The 16326-nt window shown below is 41.2% G+C and overlaps 2 protein-coding genes across 7 annotated transcripts in view; one reads left to right on the top strand and one right to left on the bottom strand.

Moving 5' to 3' along the window:
* AMBRA1 (autophagy and beclin 1 regulator 1) overlaps positions 1-16326 on the top strand; it is a 186746-nt gene that overhangs the window by 21396 nt on the left and 149024 nt on the right. The window lies entirely within an intron of this gene.
* On the bottom strand, positions 14209-15312 carry LOC118853098 (40S ribosomal protein S4-like). The gene has a single exon (XM_036763015.1). It carries the CDS (start codon positions 15301-15303, stop codon positions 14512-14514), a length of 792 nt encoding a protein of 263 aa, XP_036618910.1. The 5' UTR covers positions 15304-15312; the 3' UTR covers positions 14209-14511.

Below are 16326 nucleotides of genomic sequence, written 5' to 3'. Positions count from 1 at the left end.
CACAATTCTTTCTCTGGATGTGGATTGCATTTTCTATCACTAGTCTTTTGGAATTGCCTTGGATCATTGTATTGCTGAGAAGAGCCAAGTCCATCATAGTCGATCATCATACAACATTGCTGTTCCTGTGTACGGTGCTCTCCTGGTTCTGTTCACTTCAGTCAGCATCAGTTCATGAAAGTCTCTCCAGCAAACTTTAGAGTTATTAAGATCGCCTCTGAGATCCTCCTTCCAATTTGGAAATTCTTTGTCTTGTGTTCTAGTTTATTTTGTGACTACCCATTGCCTCTGTGCACCTGTTCTTACCTGAATGTGGGAAAGACCTAGACATTTGCTGCTGTATCTAGGTCCTGTCCTTTGTGAGGTTTCCCAGGAGTGGTGATATATTGTGATCCCGCTACACTCTTTCACCCAGGTCCTCCTGTGACTAATGGTGGCATACTTTGAGTGATGATGATGATGATGACGATGACGATGACGTCGACAATGGTAACTTTATGTCGCATTTACATGTGCCCGGCACTGTGCTGAGTGCTTTACAGTTATTATCTTATTGGATGCCCCCAACAGTCCTGGGGAGGTGGGTACTATGATTATCCCCATTTTACAGATGAGGAAACTGAGACAAACAGAAGTTAAGTGATTTGCCCAGGGTTGGAGGCCACATTTGAACTTGGGTCTTCTTGACTTCAGGACTGATGGCAGGCCTTTTTGATTGAAATGTGATTTTAGGACTGCCTTTCAGTATACAGCAAGATGTTCTCCACATCAAACTAACCAATCCATGCAAGAATCCAACTTGTGACTTCAGTCCAAGACTTTGGTCCATATACTATGCATCTAGTAACCACTTATTCAGTGTTTATTGGGTTGAATGACTAACTGGCCTTTTAGCCTTTAGCTAAACACTGGTCAGAGACTCATCTTTGTTATCTGGAGTTGTTTGAGTGATTGGTTTGGAATTCCCCAATAACCTCATTTAATATTGGACATATTCAGAGAGGATCCTATTCTAAGAAAATTGATTTTGAAGTTGTTTCAGTTACCTGAAAAAAAAAAAGAAAAAGTCAGTGCTGTTTTGAGTACAGCGTGTGGCATATTTGGCCTTTTTTTTTGGTTCCCTGTTGTTACCTATCTGGTGGAAGGGCTTTCTCTGGCTTACCTGTACTGAGGAATTATGTGTTTTTCTAATGAGGTAGGAGGCTGAATTATTTCTTCATTAAGTATCCCGGATTTGGTGCCTCTGCTCTCAGTGGTAGGTAGGTTGGTGCTGTGTGTAGTAGGGAGGGAGGTGAGATAAGTATTGGGGTGAGGCCACACTTGTCTTGGGTATGGGTTTGTGGTATGTTTGAAACATCGACAGAAAATTTCAGATATAATTAAGATACATTTCTGTACCAGTTCTACTTTGAAGTTTTAGTTCTTACCCAACTGGCAAACAGAATTAAGTCCTTCCTGGAGTCCGAAAAGTCCTCTCCTGATTCTGATTTGTCACATGCTGATGGTTTTGGGGGGTGATCCTACCAAGTATAGTAGTTAACTTTCACAAAAGAATCTACTTTTCTTATTAGTGGTGGCTAGGAGCTATTTCTAGGCAAGATTTTGCTGTTTTCTTATTGAAGCTAGAGTAGAGTCAAGTGCATCTCACCTCATCAGAGCAGAGTTGAACAAAATTATTTCTATGGTATCATCTTTCAGGGAGTCACCAGTGGTCCTTATGTCTGCAGCTGTCTCAGCATCTTATGGGAGGAGTCTTTCAGGCTGCATTTTCTGTACCAAGCTTACATGTGTATGTGCATGTAATGAACAAACACAGTAGGATATTTTATTCTTTTTACCTTTTAGTCATTTGTGAGATGGTGAAAACTGTTATCTGTTGTTGAATAAACACTTATAAATATACCTTCTAGTTCCTTTCTCATTTTCATCAAGGCTATATTCGAATGCTGCTTTGACTATTCTCCTAGATTTTATAGATATGAGATCAGTATTTGCTGGTGTCTTCTTGATCACTTTTTTGGGTAATAACACAACCTGAAATTTTTTCCCATTCTTTTGGCATCTTTCTCTTTGAGATGTTGTAAAAGTTGTCACCTTAACTTGTTCTTCCATGTAGATTTGGAAATCCACTTCCTCATCTTAGAGGACCTGGGTTCAAATCTGGTTCTCCCACGTACCTGTATGCTTTGGGCCTATTTCTCCAGGCCTTGGTTTCCTCATTTGTAAAAAGTATAGGGCTAGATGGCTCCTGAGGGCCCTTTACTTCTAGCTGTAGAATCCTTCTATGATGTTTGAAAACCATAGAGAAGAATTAATTGGCCAACATAAGAAAAGAGGGAGAAAAATTCTTCTTTCCTCATAACTCCCTGACAAACCCCGTCTCCTACTTTTTGATTTAGTTGTAAGGGATTCATCGTGGGTCCCCTGGTGACCTCCAGCTTCCAGGGAATAAATTTTCTCTGAATGGACCTGGAGAGAGTAGCTGGGGACTTCCTTCTTGCTGGATTCATGGAATTATTATCTCTGGCTTCTTGTAGCTAAGCCCTCCTCTAGTTCAGTTGTCTACCTTACTATTATTATGGCTCTGAAACTTCCAAAGGCACCTGCTAGTGTAGCATTTGGTTGTCCTGGCTCCCTCGACCTCTCTCTCTCCTTCATCCTTTACCACACACTTTAGACTACATGCCTGCTTTTCCTCAGGCATTTATTTGCAAGGAAAAGAGGACTTTGAGAAATAGCAGTAGCAAGGTTCTGGAAAGGAAGAACCTGCCTTTTGACTGGAGCGCTTCGCTTCATTAGTTAGTATTTCCCTCCCAGCAAATTTGACTGGCCTCGTTCTCCCTAGGGCTCCTTTAGGATTGGCTGTTCCCCCAGAACCGCTCTGTCCCACCCTCATCACAGACTCCTACGTACCCAAACCTTGGGAGTGGAGAGATCTGTCTAGTTGGGGTTGCTTTCCTAGTTTGATCTTCTCTGCCAGTTCAGAAGCCACCTTGTTAATAGAAGCTTCTACATATTCCTACTACACCACCCAATTTTGATTCAGGATGAGCAGAGGAGGATGGTGTAGTGGGAAACACCTTGGTTCTAGAGTCAGGCTGACTCCAAGGCTTACTCCCTGAATGATTTTGTATGAGTCACCATCCTCCTGAATGGCCTCAGAGGTCCCCTCCGCCTCTAGATCTGTGATCTGAGATACCTCTGAGGGCTAACCTCCCCCACCCCACAAAGTGGGAAAGCTCACTTCCTTTGAGGTCACAGGTTACTCTCAACTTTTTCAGCTAAAAGTGGCTATATGTTAAAAATATAATCAAGCGAAATTCTGATGAGATGAGTTGGTCAAGATGTAGTGACTGTCTGCAGTTTTTAAGGTACTGGATTCCAAAACCACTGAGCACCAAATTAAAACAGATGAGAGGTGGTGGTTGATTTTTCTCTCTAGCATAAAGAAGTCTTAGTGTATCTTGCTATGATTTAAATAATTTTAAATGGTGGAATGTATGTAAAGGGTGGGACCCACTGGAGCTACATTTGCATTCTACTATTTGTTTATGATCCCCTTTTGATTTGGGGATTAATCAGTTAGGGCAGATGTCTGACAAGTAGAATTACACAACTAAAAGCTCAGATGGGCCTTAAAAAGTATTACCCATGTGGTGGCTGGGGTTTGGAGGGAATGAAGCCGGGTGGGAATTGAGTTCTGATATTTATTGCCTATGGGACCTCAGGCAGGGTACTTAACCACAGTGACCTCTGAGGCCCCTTCTAGTGCTAAATCTGTGACCCTCTAAGCTTGTGGTTTATAAGTCAGGGAGAGTAACCATGGACGCTATCCCTTGGGTCTGACGAAGAGGCTCGGAATGAAGCTCCTCTGTGGGGGTTACCTTCCCGTTCCTAGGCGACAATATGATTGATGCTGACATCGAAGGGCTTTTTGATTTAGGGAGCATCTGAATAGTGGTCTCTGTGTGTGTGGTAGGTACTTAATAAATGTTCCAAAAGAGTGCAGGCAAAATTTGGAGTTTGGCTTTTTATCTTTTTGTGCCTTTAAAAGGTTCTTGTGGGTGCTCCCTGTATTTGTAACCTCTTCTGAATCCTGAGCTTCTTTTGATCTTAGAACAACAGTCTGTCTGCGAGTCAGACTTGAGCTGGGCAGCAGTCAGGCAGTGCCCCTTCTGGCTGTTGCGTACACTCTTTGGCCTTGGGTCCTGCGTGGTGTCATTTGGAATGGCTGGAAGGCCCTACTAATGACAACAAAGCTGTCCATTGTAGAAGCCCCTTGGGATCTCCACCTACGTGGAGTTTCTAAGTCATGGGCCACTTCTAGCCCTCGAAGGTCAAGGCTTGATATTTTATATTTAATCTTCTAGTTATTTATTGAACTTCGCTTGAGCCAGCAAGGGAGGCCAAAAAGCAGCAGTAGGAAGGCAAACTTTTTTTTTTTTTAAAGAACGAAAGGAATAAAGAAAAACTTGAGCCCAGGGTGATATCTGTCACCGCACAGGCCTCGTGTGCATTTGCAAAGTGAAGGAAAGACTGGAAGCAGTTCTCAAGATTATCTAAAAAAAAGTTAGAGAGATGGTCTCCACCGAGTCACCTTCCAGCCTTAAAGTTTTGTGTGTATTCACTGTTGTTGCCTCCCCTCTCCTGCCCCAAACTTAGGCGTTACGGTCGGAATTATTCACGGTGTACTTTGTTCATCATTTGCCTTTTCTGCTGTAGCCTGAAAGCTCACTGTTTTCTCCATGAAGCAGACCTTTGCTACTTTCTGTTTTGTTATCCAGTAACAGTCGCTGACTCGCTCCTTGGAAGCCAAAGGCTTGTGTTGCTGTCCTTTTCTTCTCGCTTCTGGGTTTTGAGAGAACGTTTTAGACATTGATAACGTTTTATACAAACATTGGAGTTTGGTGTGTGTGCAGAGACGGTAGTGATTGGTCAGGTGAACTGCCTTCCTCCCTCTCGCCCTTGTTCATGAGCTCCTATGGATAGGTTTCACTTCGGTCCATTAACTTGAAGAGGAAAAAATTACACAGTTATTTTCACTAGCCTCTAAGTGGAAATTTAGCATTTCCTTCAATATTTAAAAAAAAAAAGATTATGACGAGAAAGGAGTCTGCAGACTTTACCAGAGACTGCATTTGGTTAACACCACACAAATGTGAATTACTTGCTCGAGTCAGTTGAGTTGGTGGTGTTCAAACCTAGGCTGTCTGACTTCAAATCCATTATTTTTCTATGGTACTATTCTGCCTTTCATTCTGATCTAAATGTCAGGATTTGGAGCTCTACAGGACCTTAGAAAGCTTCTTATTTAAAGATGAGGACCTGGAAGACTGGAGAAGTAAAGTGACTTGTGTAAGGTCACGTAGCTAGTAAAAGCAGAACTGGGATTTGAACCGCTGGCTCGGGCCTTCACACCCACTGTCCCCTTTCCACTACATTGAGCTGTGGTTTGGAGTTTCTAGTTTGAGAATAAATTGCTTATTTTCCATCTATTTGACAGCTAATAAGGAAAGGTCCCTTCTTGAAGAAGAGCGGGCTGTCTCCCAGCCCTTGGATAGCTATGAAATCCCTGCTGAAGTAGGTACTGGGGGGTTGGGGGGGGGAGTCAGTGTCTCTGTCCAGCTTTGGTGCTTCCTGGGCCATGGCACTCGCTATTTAGTGTATTTGTATTCATAATGGCTGAGATTAATTAAAGCTCCAGAATTTTCCAGAATAAATGTTTTTTAACGGTGATTATGTTTTTCTCCTGTTTTTAGAAAAATTTAGGGCAGAACACTAATGGGAGGGTGGGTTGTTGGCAGGCCATGATTTTAAGCATAGTCTAAAGCACAGAACCTTATCGTTGGAAAAACGCTTTTAGAGACTGGTTTTGTGGACTGGTGAATGCCGTCAGGAATGCGCTATTCTTGGTACCCTTTGTCTCAGTCTGGTTTCGGGACAGATTTGGGAAACTTGTCTCTTCCTTCTTTTTAAAAAACAGAATGAAAAACACACTTGACTGGCACTTCCTGCTCAGCTACAGGCCCGTCTGACTTCAGTTTGATTTAGTTCCCTTTGTTCTTTTTAGAGAGAACAAAATAAAAATCCCTTTCCAGGTGGCTGCCTAGAGCAAATCAGGAGAAAAGTCCTTTCATTTTTAAAGGAACAGAGCAAATATTTTACTCTAGACAAAAGCTAAAGATCCCCATTTGTGTTTCATTCCCTCAGAACTCTGGTCTGCTGGTTATGCTTTCTTGTTGGAAGTCCTTAGAATGAAAGGATTTTGGTCCCTGGGCATTTCGAGGGAAGTTTATTTGGAGATCTGGGTTTGGGTTTTTGTTTTCCATTTTCTTGACGCTCAGATCCAGTCTCTTCTTCCTTCGTGCTTCCACAGAGCTTTCTTTGTCATCCAAGAGCCATTCAGAAAACCATTTTCTTCCTTCGCTGGGGTTACTTGAGGTCAGAGGGTCAGGTTTGGTTAGGATTCAGACTGCTCTTTCCACCAGCAGTTTACAGCGTTCTAAATATTTCATTGAAAGCACTTTGATGTTGTGATGTTAGGACAAAGGGCTTCTCAAAGCCTATCCAATGTTCTCCCTTGATAGGGAAGTTTCTCTTGACTTCATGAAGGCTTATCAGACAGCAGAGAGGAACTAATGGTATGGACCACTGTTTTATGAAGGGCCTAGGCTAGGGATGGGGAACCTTCAGGCCTCAAGGCCACATGTGGCCTTCTAGGTCCTTGGGTGCGGCCTTTTGACTGAGTCCCCATTTTATAGAACAAATCGTTATATTAAGGGGATTTGTTCTGTGAGGTTTGGGTTCAGTCAAAGGGCTGCACTTGAGTATCTAGAGGGCCACATGTGGCCTTGAGGCTGCAGGTTCCCCTCCCCTGGTCCAGGCCATCAAACTCACTTCTCTTCCAACTCCTGACTGACTCATTCCTTACTCTCCAGTCTCTTCTACCTCTGTGCGAAACATCCTTCTCATCCTGAAGATGCCTGCACCTTGTAGCTCCTCTCTGATTGTTCTTGTCTGAGATCACTTTCATGAAGAGCTCAGATTATCCATGTGCCTTTCTCTTGTGATTTGTTCCTTGTTCTGCTCCTGACTCTGACTTTTACACCTGACTTTAGTGTCCTACTTTCATTCCCCATTCCCACTTCCTGCTCTCTTTGTGTTTTCTTCCTCCATTAGAATGAAAGCTTCTTGAGGGCAAAGATTGTCTTTTTGTTGGTTTGTATTTGTGTTCCTGGCACTTTAGCACGTTGTCTGGCACATGATAAATGCTTAATAAATGCATAAACTATTCTACTTGCTTTTCCTAATATTTTTAAAATTCAATTTTATTTTCAGTTCCAGGTTCTCTCCCTCTCACAACTTCCCCCCCACCCATTAAAAAGGTGTAAGAAATACAAAACATATTACAAACATGAAGTCATATAAAACAAGTGTCCACATTAGCCATGTTTGGGGTGGGGGCCTCAGGGCTAGAGGGGAATGTTATTTTACTTATGGGGATAAGAAAAAGAGGAAAAAAATATGTATCGGTTTGTACTCTGAGTCCATCAGTTCTCTGTCTGGATGTGGATAGCAATTTTGGGAGGAGTTTTTTTTGTTTTTTTGGTGGGGGAAGGCAGGGCAATTGGGGTTAAGTGACTTGCCCAAGGTCACACAGCTAGTAAGTGTGTCAAGTGTCTGAGGCTGGATTTGAACTCAGGTCCTCATGACCCCAGGACTGGTGCTCTACTCACTGCGCCACCTAGCTGCCCCAAAATAGTGAGTTCTTACCCCGATATCTGGGGTTTGGGGTTTATCAGACACTAAGTTGCTGTGATCATTTGATTCTCTGTATTGTATACCTAATATATTCCATTGGTCAATCGCTCAATCTTTTTTGGTACTTATCCAATACCGAATTCTTTTGATGATTACCACTTTGTAGTGTAGTTTGCAGTCTGGTACTGCTAGGCCTTTTTCCTCCACATCTAATTTTCCTTGATTCTTTTGATATTCTTGACCTTTTATTCCCCTTGATGAATTTTTAAATTATTTTTTCTAGCTCCAGAAAGTAGTTCTTTGGTGGTTTGATTGGTACATTGAATAAGCAAATTAATATAGATAATATTGTCATTTTTATTATGTTGGCTTGGCCTGTCCATGAACAATTAACTTTTCTTCAGTAATTTAGATCTGCCTTTATTTGTGTGAAGAGTGCTTTGTAACTGTGTTTGTTTTGTGTCTTGGCAGGTAAACTCCCAAGTATTTTATACTGTCTAAAGTTATTTTAAGTGGAATTTCTCTTTTTTCTCCCTCTTCCTACTGGGTTTTGTTGGCAATATAGAGAAATGCTGATGATTAGTGTGGATTTATTTTATATCCTGAAACTTTGCTGAAGTTGTTAATTGTTTTGACTTAATTAATTCTCTCGGATTTTCTAAGTGTACCATCATATAATCTACAAAAAGTGATAGTTTTGTTTCTTCATTGCCTATGCTGATTTCCTTCAATTTATTTTTCTTATCTTATTTCCATAGCTAGCATTTCTAGTACGATATTGAATAGTAGTGGTGAAAATGGACATCCTTGCTTCATCCGTGTCTTATTGGAAAGGCTTCTAACATCCCCATTTCAGATAATGCTTGCTTTTAGGTTTTACCTATGTACTAGTTATCTTAAGAAAAGTTCCATTTATTCCTGTGCTTTCTAGTTTTTAATAGGAGTGGGTATTATATTGTGTCAAAAGCTCTTCTGTTATCTGTTGAAATAATCATATGATTTTTGTTGGTTCTGTTATTGATAGGGTCATTTATGCTAATAAATGACCTAAATTGAACTAGCCCTGAATTCAGTCCAACCTGGTCAGAGTGTATGATCATTGTGGTATATTGTTGTGATCTCATTGCTAATATTTAATTTTTTGCACCAATATTCATTAGGGAAATTGGTCTATGGTTTTTTCTCTGTTTTGGCTGACTCTGGATTAGGTATCAAAATCACATTTGTGTCATAGAAGGGATTTGGTAGTACTCCTTCTTTATCTATTTTTTCCAAATAGTTTCTTAGTTGTGAAGTTAATTATTCTTTAAATGCTTGATAGAATTTGCTTGTAAATCCATCTGGTCTTGCATTGTTTTCCTTAGGGAGCTCATTTATGGCTTATTCAATTACTTTTCCTGAGATAGGGTTATTTGAGTATTCTATTTCTTCTTAATCTAGCAATTTATATTTTTCTGAATATTCATCCATTTCATTTAGTTGTCAATTTTATCAGCATATACTTGGGCTAAATAGCTGCTAATAATTGCTTTTATTTCATCTTCATTGGTTGTACATTCACCCTTTTTATTTTTGATACTGATAATTTGGTTTTCTTTCATTTTTAAGAAATGAAATTAGCCAATGGTTTATCTATTTTTTTTTCGTAAAACTACCTCTGAGTTCCATGGTTTGTTTGTTTTTAAGTTTTCCATTTTATTAATCTCTCCTTTGATGTTCAGGATATCTATTTTGGTGTTTAATTGGGGGTTTTAATTTGTTACTTTTCTAGTTTTTTTAGTTGTATGCCCTTTCCTAAGAATTGATTCACACAGCCACCACCATAGTTCAGAGCCTCATCACTACTACTTTCTAATCGGTTTGCCCATCTCAAGTTTCTACTCCAATCCATCCTCTATACAACTGCCAAAATAAATTTCTTTTTTTAAAAAACGTTTATTATTCCAAACTTGACACACATAAAATTTCCATATACAAGAACAGACAAAAAGATTTTATATGAAACTGAAATTATTGTGTACAGCTTTTTAAAAGGTATTTAATAAATTAATATTAATTTTAAAAATTGATAGACTCTTTACTGCTCATTAACACTGGCAGTTTTTTTTAAATATTGGCTATTTAAAAAGCTGTATGGCTGATTGAGCAAGAGTATCCCCTGTGCAGCTCCCTCACCTCACTCCTCTTCTTGGTCCTTGCTCCTTGGTATATGTACGTAAGTTATCAGGGTTGCAGAGAACTGCCTCAGGGTCATCCCCAGCCCTTCTAGATTATCTGCCCCATATACTGTTAACTTTCTTGATGACACAGGTGTTGTACCATGTGTGACTAACAAGATCGCCTGACTATACTCTCTGTTGCTTATCTCCTTAGGGAATTTTGGTAGATTTTTCACCTCTTAGCTAATCAAGTCTGCAACTTGGCTTTCGCAGTATACCTTATTAAGGACAAATGCTGCTCACAATTCAGACTACAAGTACATTATAAAAATAACATTAGTATAATAATAACTAACATTAATGGAGCACTTACTATATGCTAGGCGCTGTGCTAAATGCTTTACAACTGTTATCTTGTCTCATTCTCACAACAACCCTGAGAAGTAAGTGCTATCATTATTCTCATTTTACATACGAGGAAACTGAGGCACACAGGTTAAGTGACTTGTCCAGGGTCACATAGCTGGTAAGAGTCTAAGACCAGATTTGAGCTCAGGTCTTCTGCTTCCATCTGCTGTGTCACTTAACTATCCTAAAATGCACTTAGCTGTCCCCAAACGGAGTACCCACCCTGTGCTGGACACTGACCTAGGCACTAGCGATACAGAGAGCTAGATGGAAGAGTCGCTGTCCTCAAGCACCTAACATCCCACTCTGGGAGGGGGGACCCTGCCACCTGGGAGCAGCACAAAGTCCTACTCTCTGTTTGCCATCACTCCCCAGCAATCTCTGTGTTTGTAACTTACTTCCTGGCATATTCCTCCCAGTGACAGTTACATATAAACATGTGCCCATAAAAGTACATGCAAAATGAGAGGAGGAGCTGTTCCTTTGGTTTATTTTTGGAGGAATTTAGTCCTGTATTGATTTTAGGCCACACAGGAAGTTTTCAGAGTCAAGTTTTGATTGGCCACGTTGCTCATTTTGTAATCTTGACTTATCCTTAGTTGGGATTTAAGAGTACGTGGGAATAAGTGGTGTGGTTTTCCTACTCACTTTATCTGCCTAGCATCATGTAATGGAGAAAGCACTTTCCTGGTGTTCCTCCTACCTCTGTGGTGGCTCCTTCCCTCTTGTCTGTACTGTTTGATCATCTCTCACCATAAAATGTGGGTGTGTTCCCTGGAAGGCTTTATGGTGGGCTCTCCTGTCTCAGGATCACAGATCTGCAAAGTTGGAAGAGACTTCTGAGGCTTTCGAGTCCAACTTGGGCCTGACCAAGAATCTTCTCTTCACTATACTTAAAAATTAGTTATCTGACCTTCATAGAGGACCTAAAGTGAGGAGGTCCCAAGGCAGCTCATATGACCTCCTCACTGTCAAAATGTGGGAAGCTTCTTTCATCCTTGTTCCTCTTGAGTCATGGTTGGTCATTGTGTTTATCACAATACTTGTCTTTCAGAGTTGTTTTTCATTCTTTTTTGGGGGGAAAAGGGGGAAGGCAGGGCAATTGGGGTTAAGTGACTTGCCCAAGGTCACACAGCTAGTAAGTGTGTCAAGTGTCTGAGCCTGGATTTGAATGTAGGTCCTCCTGATTCCAGGGCCGGTGCTCTACTCACTGCACCACCTAGTTGCCCCTTGAGTTGCTTTTCTTGATGGTTTTGTAGTTGTACATATTTTTCCTTTGGTTCTGTTTACTTCTCCCTATATAATTTTATGCAAGTCTTCTTAGGTTTCTCAGAAATGATCCCTTTCATTATTTCTTATGGCACAATAATATGCCATTTCATTCATATAACAAAATTGAAGTCATTCTTCCAGTTTATAGACACCCCCTTAGTTTCCAGTTATTTGGTGCAACAAAAAGTGCTGCTGTGAATATTTTTGTACATATACGTTCTTTTCCTCCTGCTTTTGGGGTCACGAAGCCTTTCCTGATCCCCGCAATGGGCAGCGATCTTCCTCCTGACTTTGTCTGGACCTCTTCCTTCCCTCTGTCCCATTCTACTTTGTGTTATACTTCTCTGTGTAGACATCATGTCCCCTCAGTAGACAGCAAGAACCTGTATCTTTTTTCATTGTTATATGGATAGGCAGGGTATGCTTTTCAAGTTTCTCCACACTCCTACCATATCCATTTTTCCTAAGCACAGATCTGGCCACTTCAGTCTCCCTTGGCTCCCTTGTGCCTCTGGGATCATGTAAATGCTTCCATTCTGCTTTTCAGGCCCTTCCCAACCTGACGCCAGTCTCTCTGTTTCATGGGATGTGACTCCCCCTGCACACTCTGACCCATCCCAAGTGGATCTCTCCCTCTTCCTCATGCTTTGTGTTAGCACTTTTTTTTTTCTGGAGGAGGGAAGGCAGGGCAATTGGGGTTAAGTGACTTGCCCAAGGTCACAAAGCTAGTAAGTATGACAAGTGTCTGAGGCCGGATTTGAACTCAGGTCCTCCTGACTCTAGGGCTCTACTCACTGCACCACCTAGCAGCCCCTGTGTAGCACTTTCTTCTTGGAGAATCCCATCTTCCCTCAGGCTTCAGCCAGAGCACCACCTTCTCCTTGATATCCTTCCTGCTTCTCCCCAGCTGCTAATGCCCAGATGAACCAGTATTTGATCTCTTGGCATTTGTTTGTATTTATTCATCTTTTATTTATTCTGTAGATACTTATGGATGCCTTTGTTGTCTTCTGCATTAGACATGCCAACAGGGGTTGTTCACTCACTGTATCTCTATTCTCAGGGCTTGGCACACAGCGTGGCACACATATCAGAGGGATTTAATAAATGCTTATGGATCATTTGAGTGTAAGCAACTCCCAGGGAAGGAAATTCATTGTTCCAGTGCAGAGCCACACTTTGGGGCAACTTCAGGTCTTGGAGGGTTTCCTGGAGCACTGAGAAGATCTATGCTTTGTCTATGTGCCAGAAGCAGTTCTTGACCCCAGGGTTTCCTGGCTTGAGAGCAGCTATATCCACTCTTACAGTATGCCTTTTGCCTGGAATATGGTGGTTAGTATAATTTTTTCAATTTGTATTTTAAAAGGCAATGTCCTGTATAGACAAAATGATAGTAGTAGGATTTGAGGTCCTGGTATAGCAGAAAGTTTCCTTTTGGTTTTGTTTTTCTTCTCCCATTCCCCTAATTTTTGGGGGTAAAAAGCATAGTCATAGTGCTGTCAAAACAAAAAAAGAACATAGTCATCGATGCATTTAAAAATGCATTGAAGAGAACAGAGGGAAGACCAGAAAAAAACACAGATAAGCAGAACACCCTTAAAAGTTATGCGTGAAATTTATGCTTTTCTGAAAAGGAAAAAGCAGGCTATCTGCAACTTACTTTATATGTGGACATGTTCTTTTAATGTTTAAGTTCAGAATAAAAATAAAAATTGTGAAAAGCTTCTTTATTTGGTAAAGTACTATGTATATTCCCTTCAGCTACCCTAATACTGAGGTCTCATGAATTACACACATCATCTTTCCATGTAGGAATGTAAACAAAACAGTTCAACTTTAGTAAGTCTCTTGTGATTTCTCTTTCTTGTTTACCTTTTCATGCTTCTCTTGATTCTTGTGTTTGAAAGTCAGATTTTCTATTCAGCTCTGGTCTTTTCACTGAGAAAGCTTGAAAGTTGTCTATTTTTTTGAAAGTCCTCTGTTTTATTGAAAGTCCATATTTTGCCTTGGAGCATGACACTCAGTTTTGCTGGGTAGGTGATTCTTGGTTTTAATCCCAGCTCCCTTGACCTCTGGAATATCATATTCCAAGCCCTTTGATCTCTTAATGTAGAAGCTGCTAGATCTTGTGTTATCCTGATTGTGTTTCCACAATACTCAAATTGATTGTTTCTGGCTGCTTGTAGTATTTCTCCTTGATCTGGGAGCTCTGGAATTTGGTGACAATATTCCTAGGAGTTTTCTTTTTGGGATCTTTTTCAGGAGGCGATCGATCAGTGGATTCTTTCAATTTCTATTTTACTCTCTGGCTCTAGAATATCAGGGCAGTTCTCCTTGATAATTTCTTGAAAGGTGATATGTAAGCTCTTTTTTTGATCATGGCTTTCAGATAGTCCAATAATTTTTAAATTATCTTTCCTGGGTCGATTTTCCAGGTCAGTGGTTTTTCCAATGAGGTATTTCACATTGTCTTCCATTTTTTCATTCCTTTGGTTCTGTTTTATAATATCTTGATTTCTCATAAAGTCAGTAGCCTCCACTTGCTCCAATCTGATTTTTTTTTTCTTGACATTTTATTGATATCTTTTGTTTTCACATCAGCCATTTTGGGATATGTCCTCTCCCCATCCTCCAATCAGTGAGCCGTCCCATGTAACAAAGAAAAGCAGTTAAGCAAAACCAATACAGTTACATCTTCTAACATTTTATGCAACATTCATACCCACAGTACCCTAATCCAAGGAAAGAAGAGAAAGGCATTTATGGCCTGTTCAATTTCACTTGACTGAGTTGCTTAAGCTACCTATTTCTTATTTTGTGTATTTTATATTTTTGTAGGGTAATCATTTTTTGTTAAAAATTGTAACATCTCAATTTGATTGACACCCTACTAATTCTTATCTGCAAGCATTTAGCCACTGCTCTGCTTAGCTGCCACTCTCTTGTCTCTTTCTTCAGCAATGGTAAGGCGGATACCCTTTCCTCGGGGAAGAGAGATCCAAGGCTTGTTACCTTTGCCAATAACAAAAATGTTTGAGAGCCTAGTGGCAAAGCTATTGCCATTGGCATCTTTTACATGGACAACATCAAAAGAGCCAGGGTGTTTCTCCCTGTTGGTGATCACACCAATTCGACCCAAGTTAGCTCCACCGGTCACCATACACAGGTTACCAGTATCAAACTTGATAAAATCAGTGATCTTGCCAGCTTCTAAATCAGTCTGAACTGTATCATTCACTTTAATGAGAGGATCTGGGTAACGGGTAGTACGGGCATCATGGGTCACCAGATGGGGAATACCCTTTGTACCCACAAAGATTTTTCTCACTTTGCACAATTTATATTTAGCCTCCTCAGCCGTAATACGATGAACAGCAAAGCGTCCCTTTGTGTCATATACCAGACGGAAATGTTCACCCGTCTTCTCAATGCTAATGACATCCATAAAGCCAGCAGGGTATGTAATATTGGTGCGGACCTTCCCATCAATCTTGATGAATCGCTGCATGCAGATCTTCTTTACTTCATCTCCAGTCAGGGCATACTTCAGTCTGTTTCTCAGGAAGATGATGAGTGGGAGACACTCCCTCAGCTTGTGGGGACCTGTGGATGGTCTTGGAGCAAAAACTCCAGTTAACTTATCCAGCATCCAATGCTTTGGAGCTGCTACACGCTTCAGATGTTTCTTGGGACCATGAGCCATGGTTACACTGTACCCTTTTGGGCCTCAGCGTCTTTACCAGCAGCACGACCAGCCGGTCCCAAGGCCGCGCGGAAAGAGTCCAATCTGATTTTTAAGGTAGTATTTTCTTCAGTGATCTTTTGGACCTCCTTTTCCATTTGGCTAACTCTGCCTTTCAAGGCATTCTTCTCATTGGCTTTTTGGAGCTCTTTTGCCATTTGAGTTAGTCTATTTTTTAAGGTGTTATTTTCTTCAGTATTTTTTTGGGTCTCCTTTAGCAAGTCATTGACTTGTTTTTCATGGTTTTCTTGCATCACTCTCATTTCTCTTCCCAATTTTTCCTCTACTTCTCTTACTTTTCCAAATCCTTTTTGAGCTCTTCCATGGCCTGAGACCAATTCATATTTTTCTTGGAGGCTTTTGATGTAGGCTCTTTGACTTTGTTGACTTCTTCTGGCTGTATGTTTTGGTCTTCTTTGTCACCAAAGAAAGATTCCAAAGTCTGAGTCTGAATCTGAGTCCATTTTCACTGCCTGTTCATGTTCCCAGACAACTACTTGACCCTTGAGCTTTTTGTAGGGGTACAACTGCTTGTAGAGTAGAGAGTACTTTGTCCCAAGCTTGAGGGGCTGTGCTGCTGTTTTCAGAGCTACTTCTACACAGCAAGCTCTGCCACACCAGCGCGTTCCTCCTCCCCCAAGAAACGCCAACCTGGATTGCAGCCCAGATCCAAGCAGGGCAAAGCAGGCTCTGCACTCCCCCTCTAATCCACAGCTTAATTCCTCCCACCAGGTGGGCCTGGGGCTGGAAGCAACTGCAGCTGTAGCCCTGGAAGCAGCCTCAGAGCTGCACCACCTCCGCTACTGGTGAACTCCTTTCACTCTGTCCCAGCAGCTTTTCCCAGTAACCTTCTCTGTTGTCTTGGGCGTTTGTGGGTTGAGAAGTCTGGTAACTGTCACAGCTCACTGATTCAGGGCGCTACGCCTGTTCCACCCAGCTCCCAGTCTGGTTGGTCCTGACGCAGCCCACACTGGGCTCTGCTCC

Source organism: Trichosurus vulpecula, chromosome 6, assembly GCF_011100635.1.
Source record: "Trichosurus vulpecula isolate mTriVul1 chromosome 6, mTriVul1.pri, whole genome shotgun sequence".
NCBI classification, from domain to species: Eukaryota; Metazoa; Chordata; class Mammalia; order Diprotodontia; family Phalangeridae; genus Trichosurus; species Trichosurus vulpecula.
Note: the sequence above shows the minus strand (reverse complement) of the source record. Positions and strands in the feature narration are given on the sequence as shown.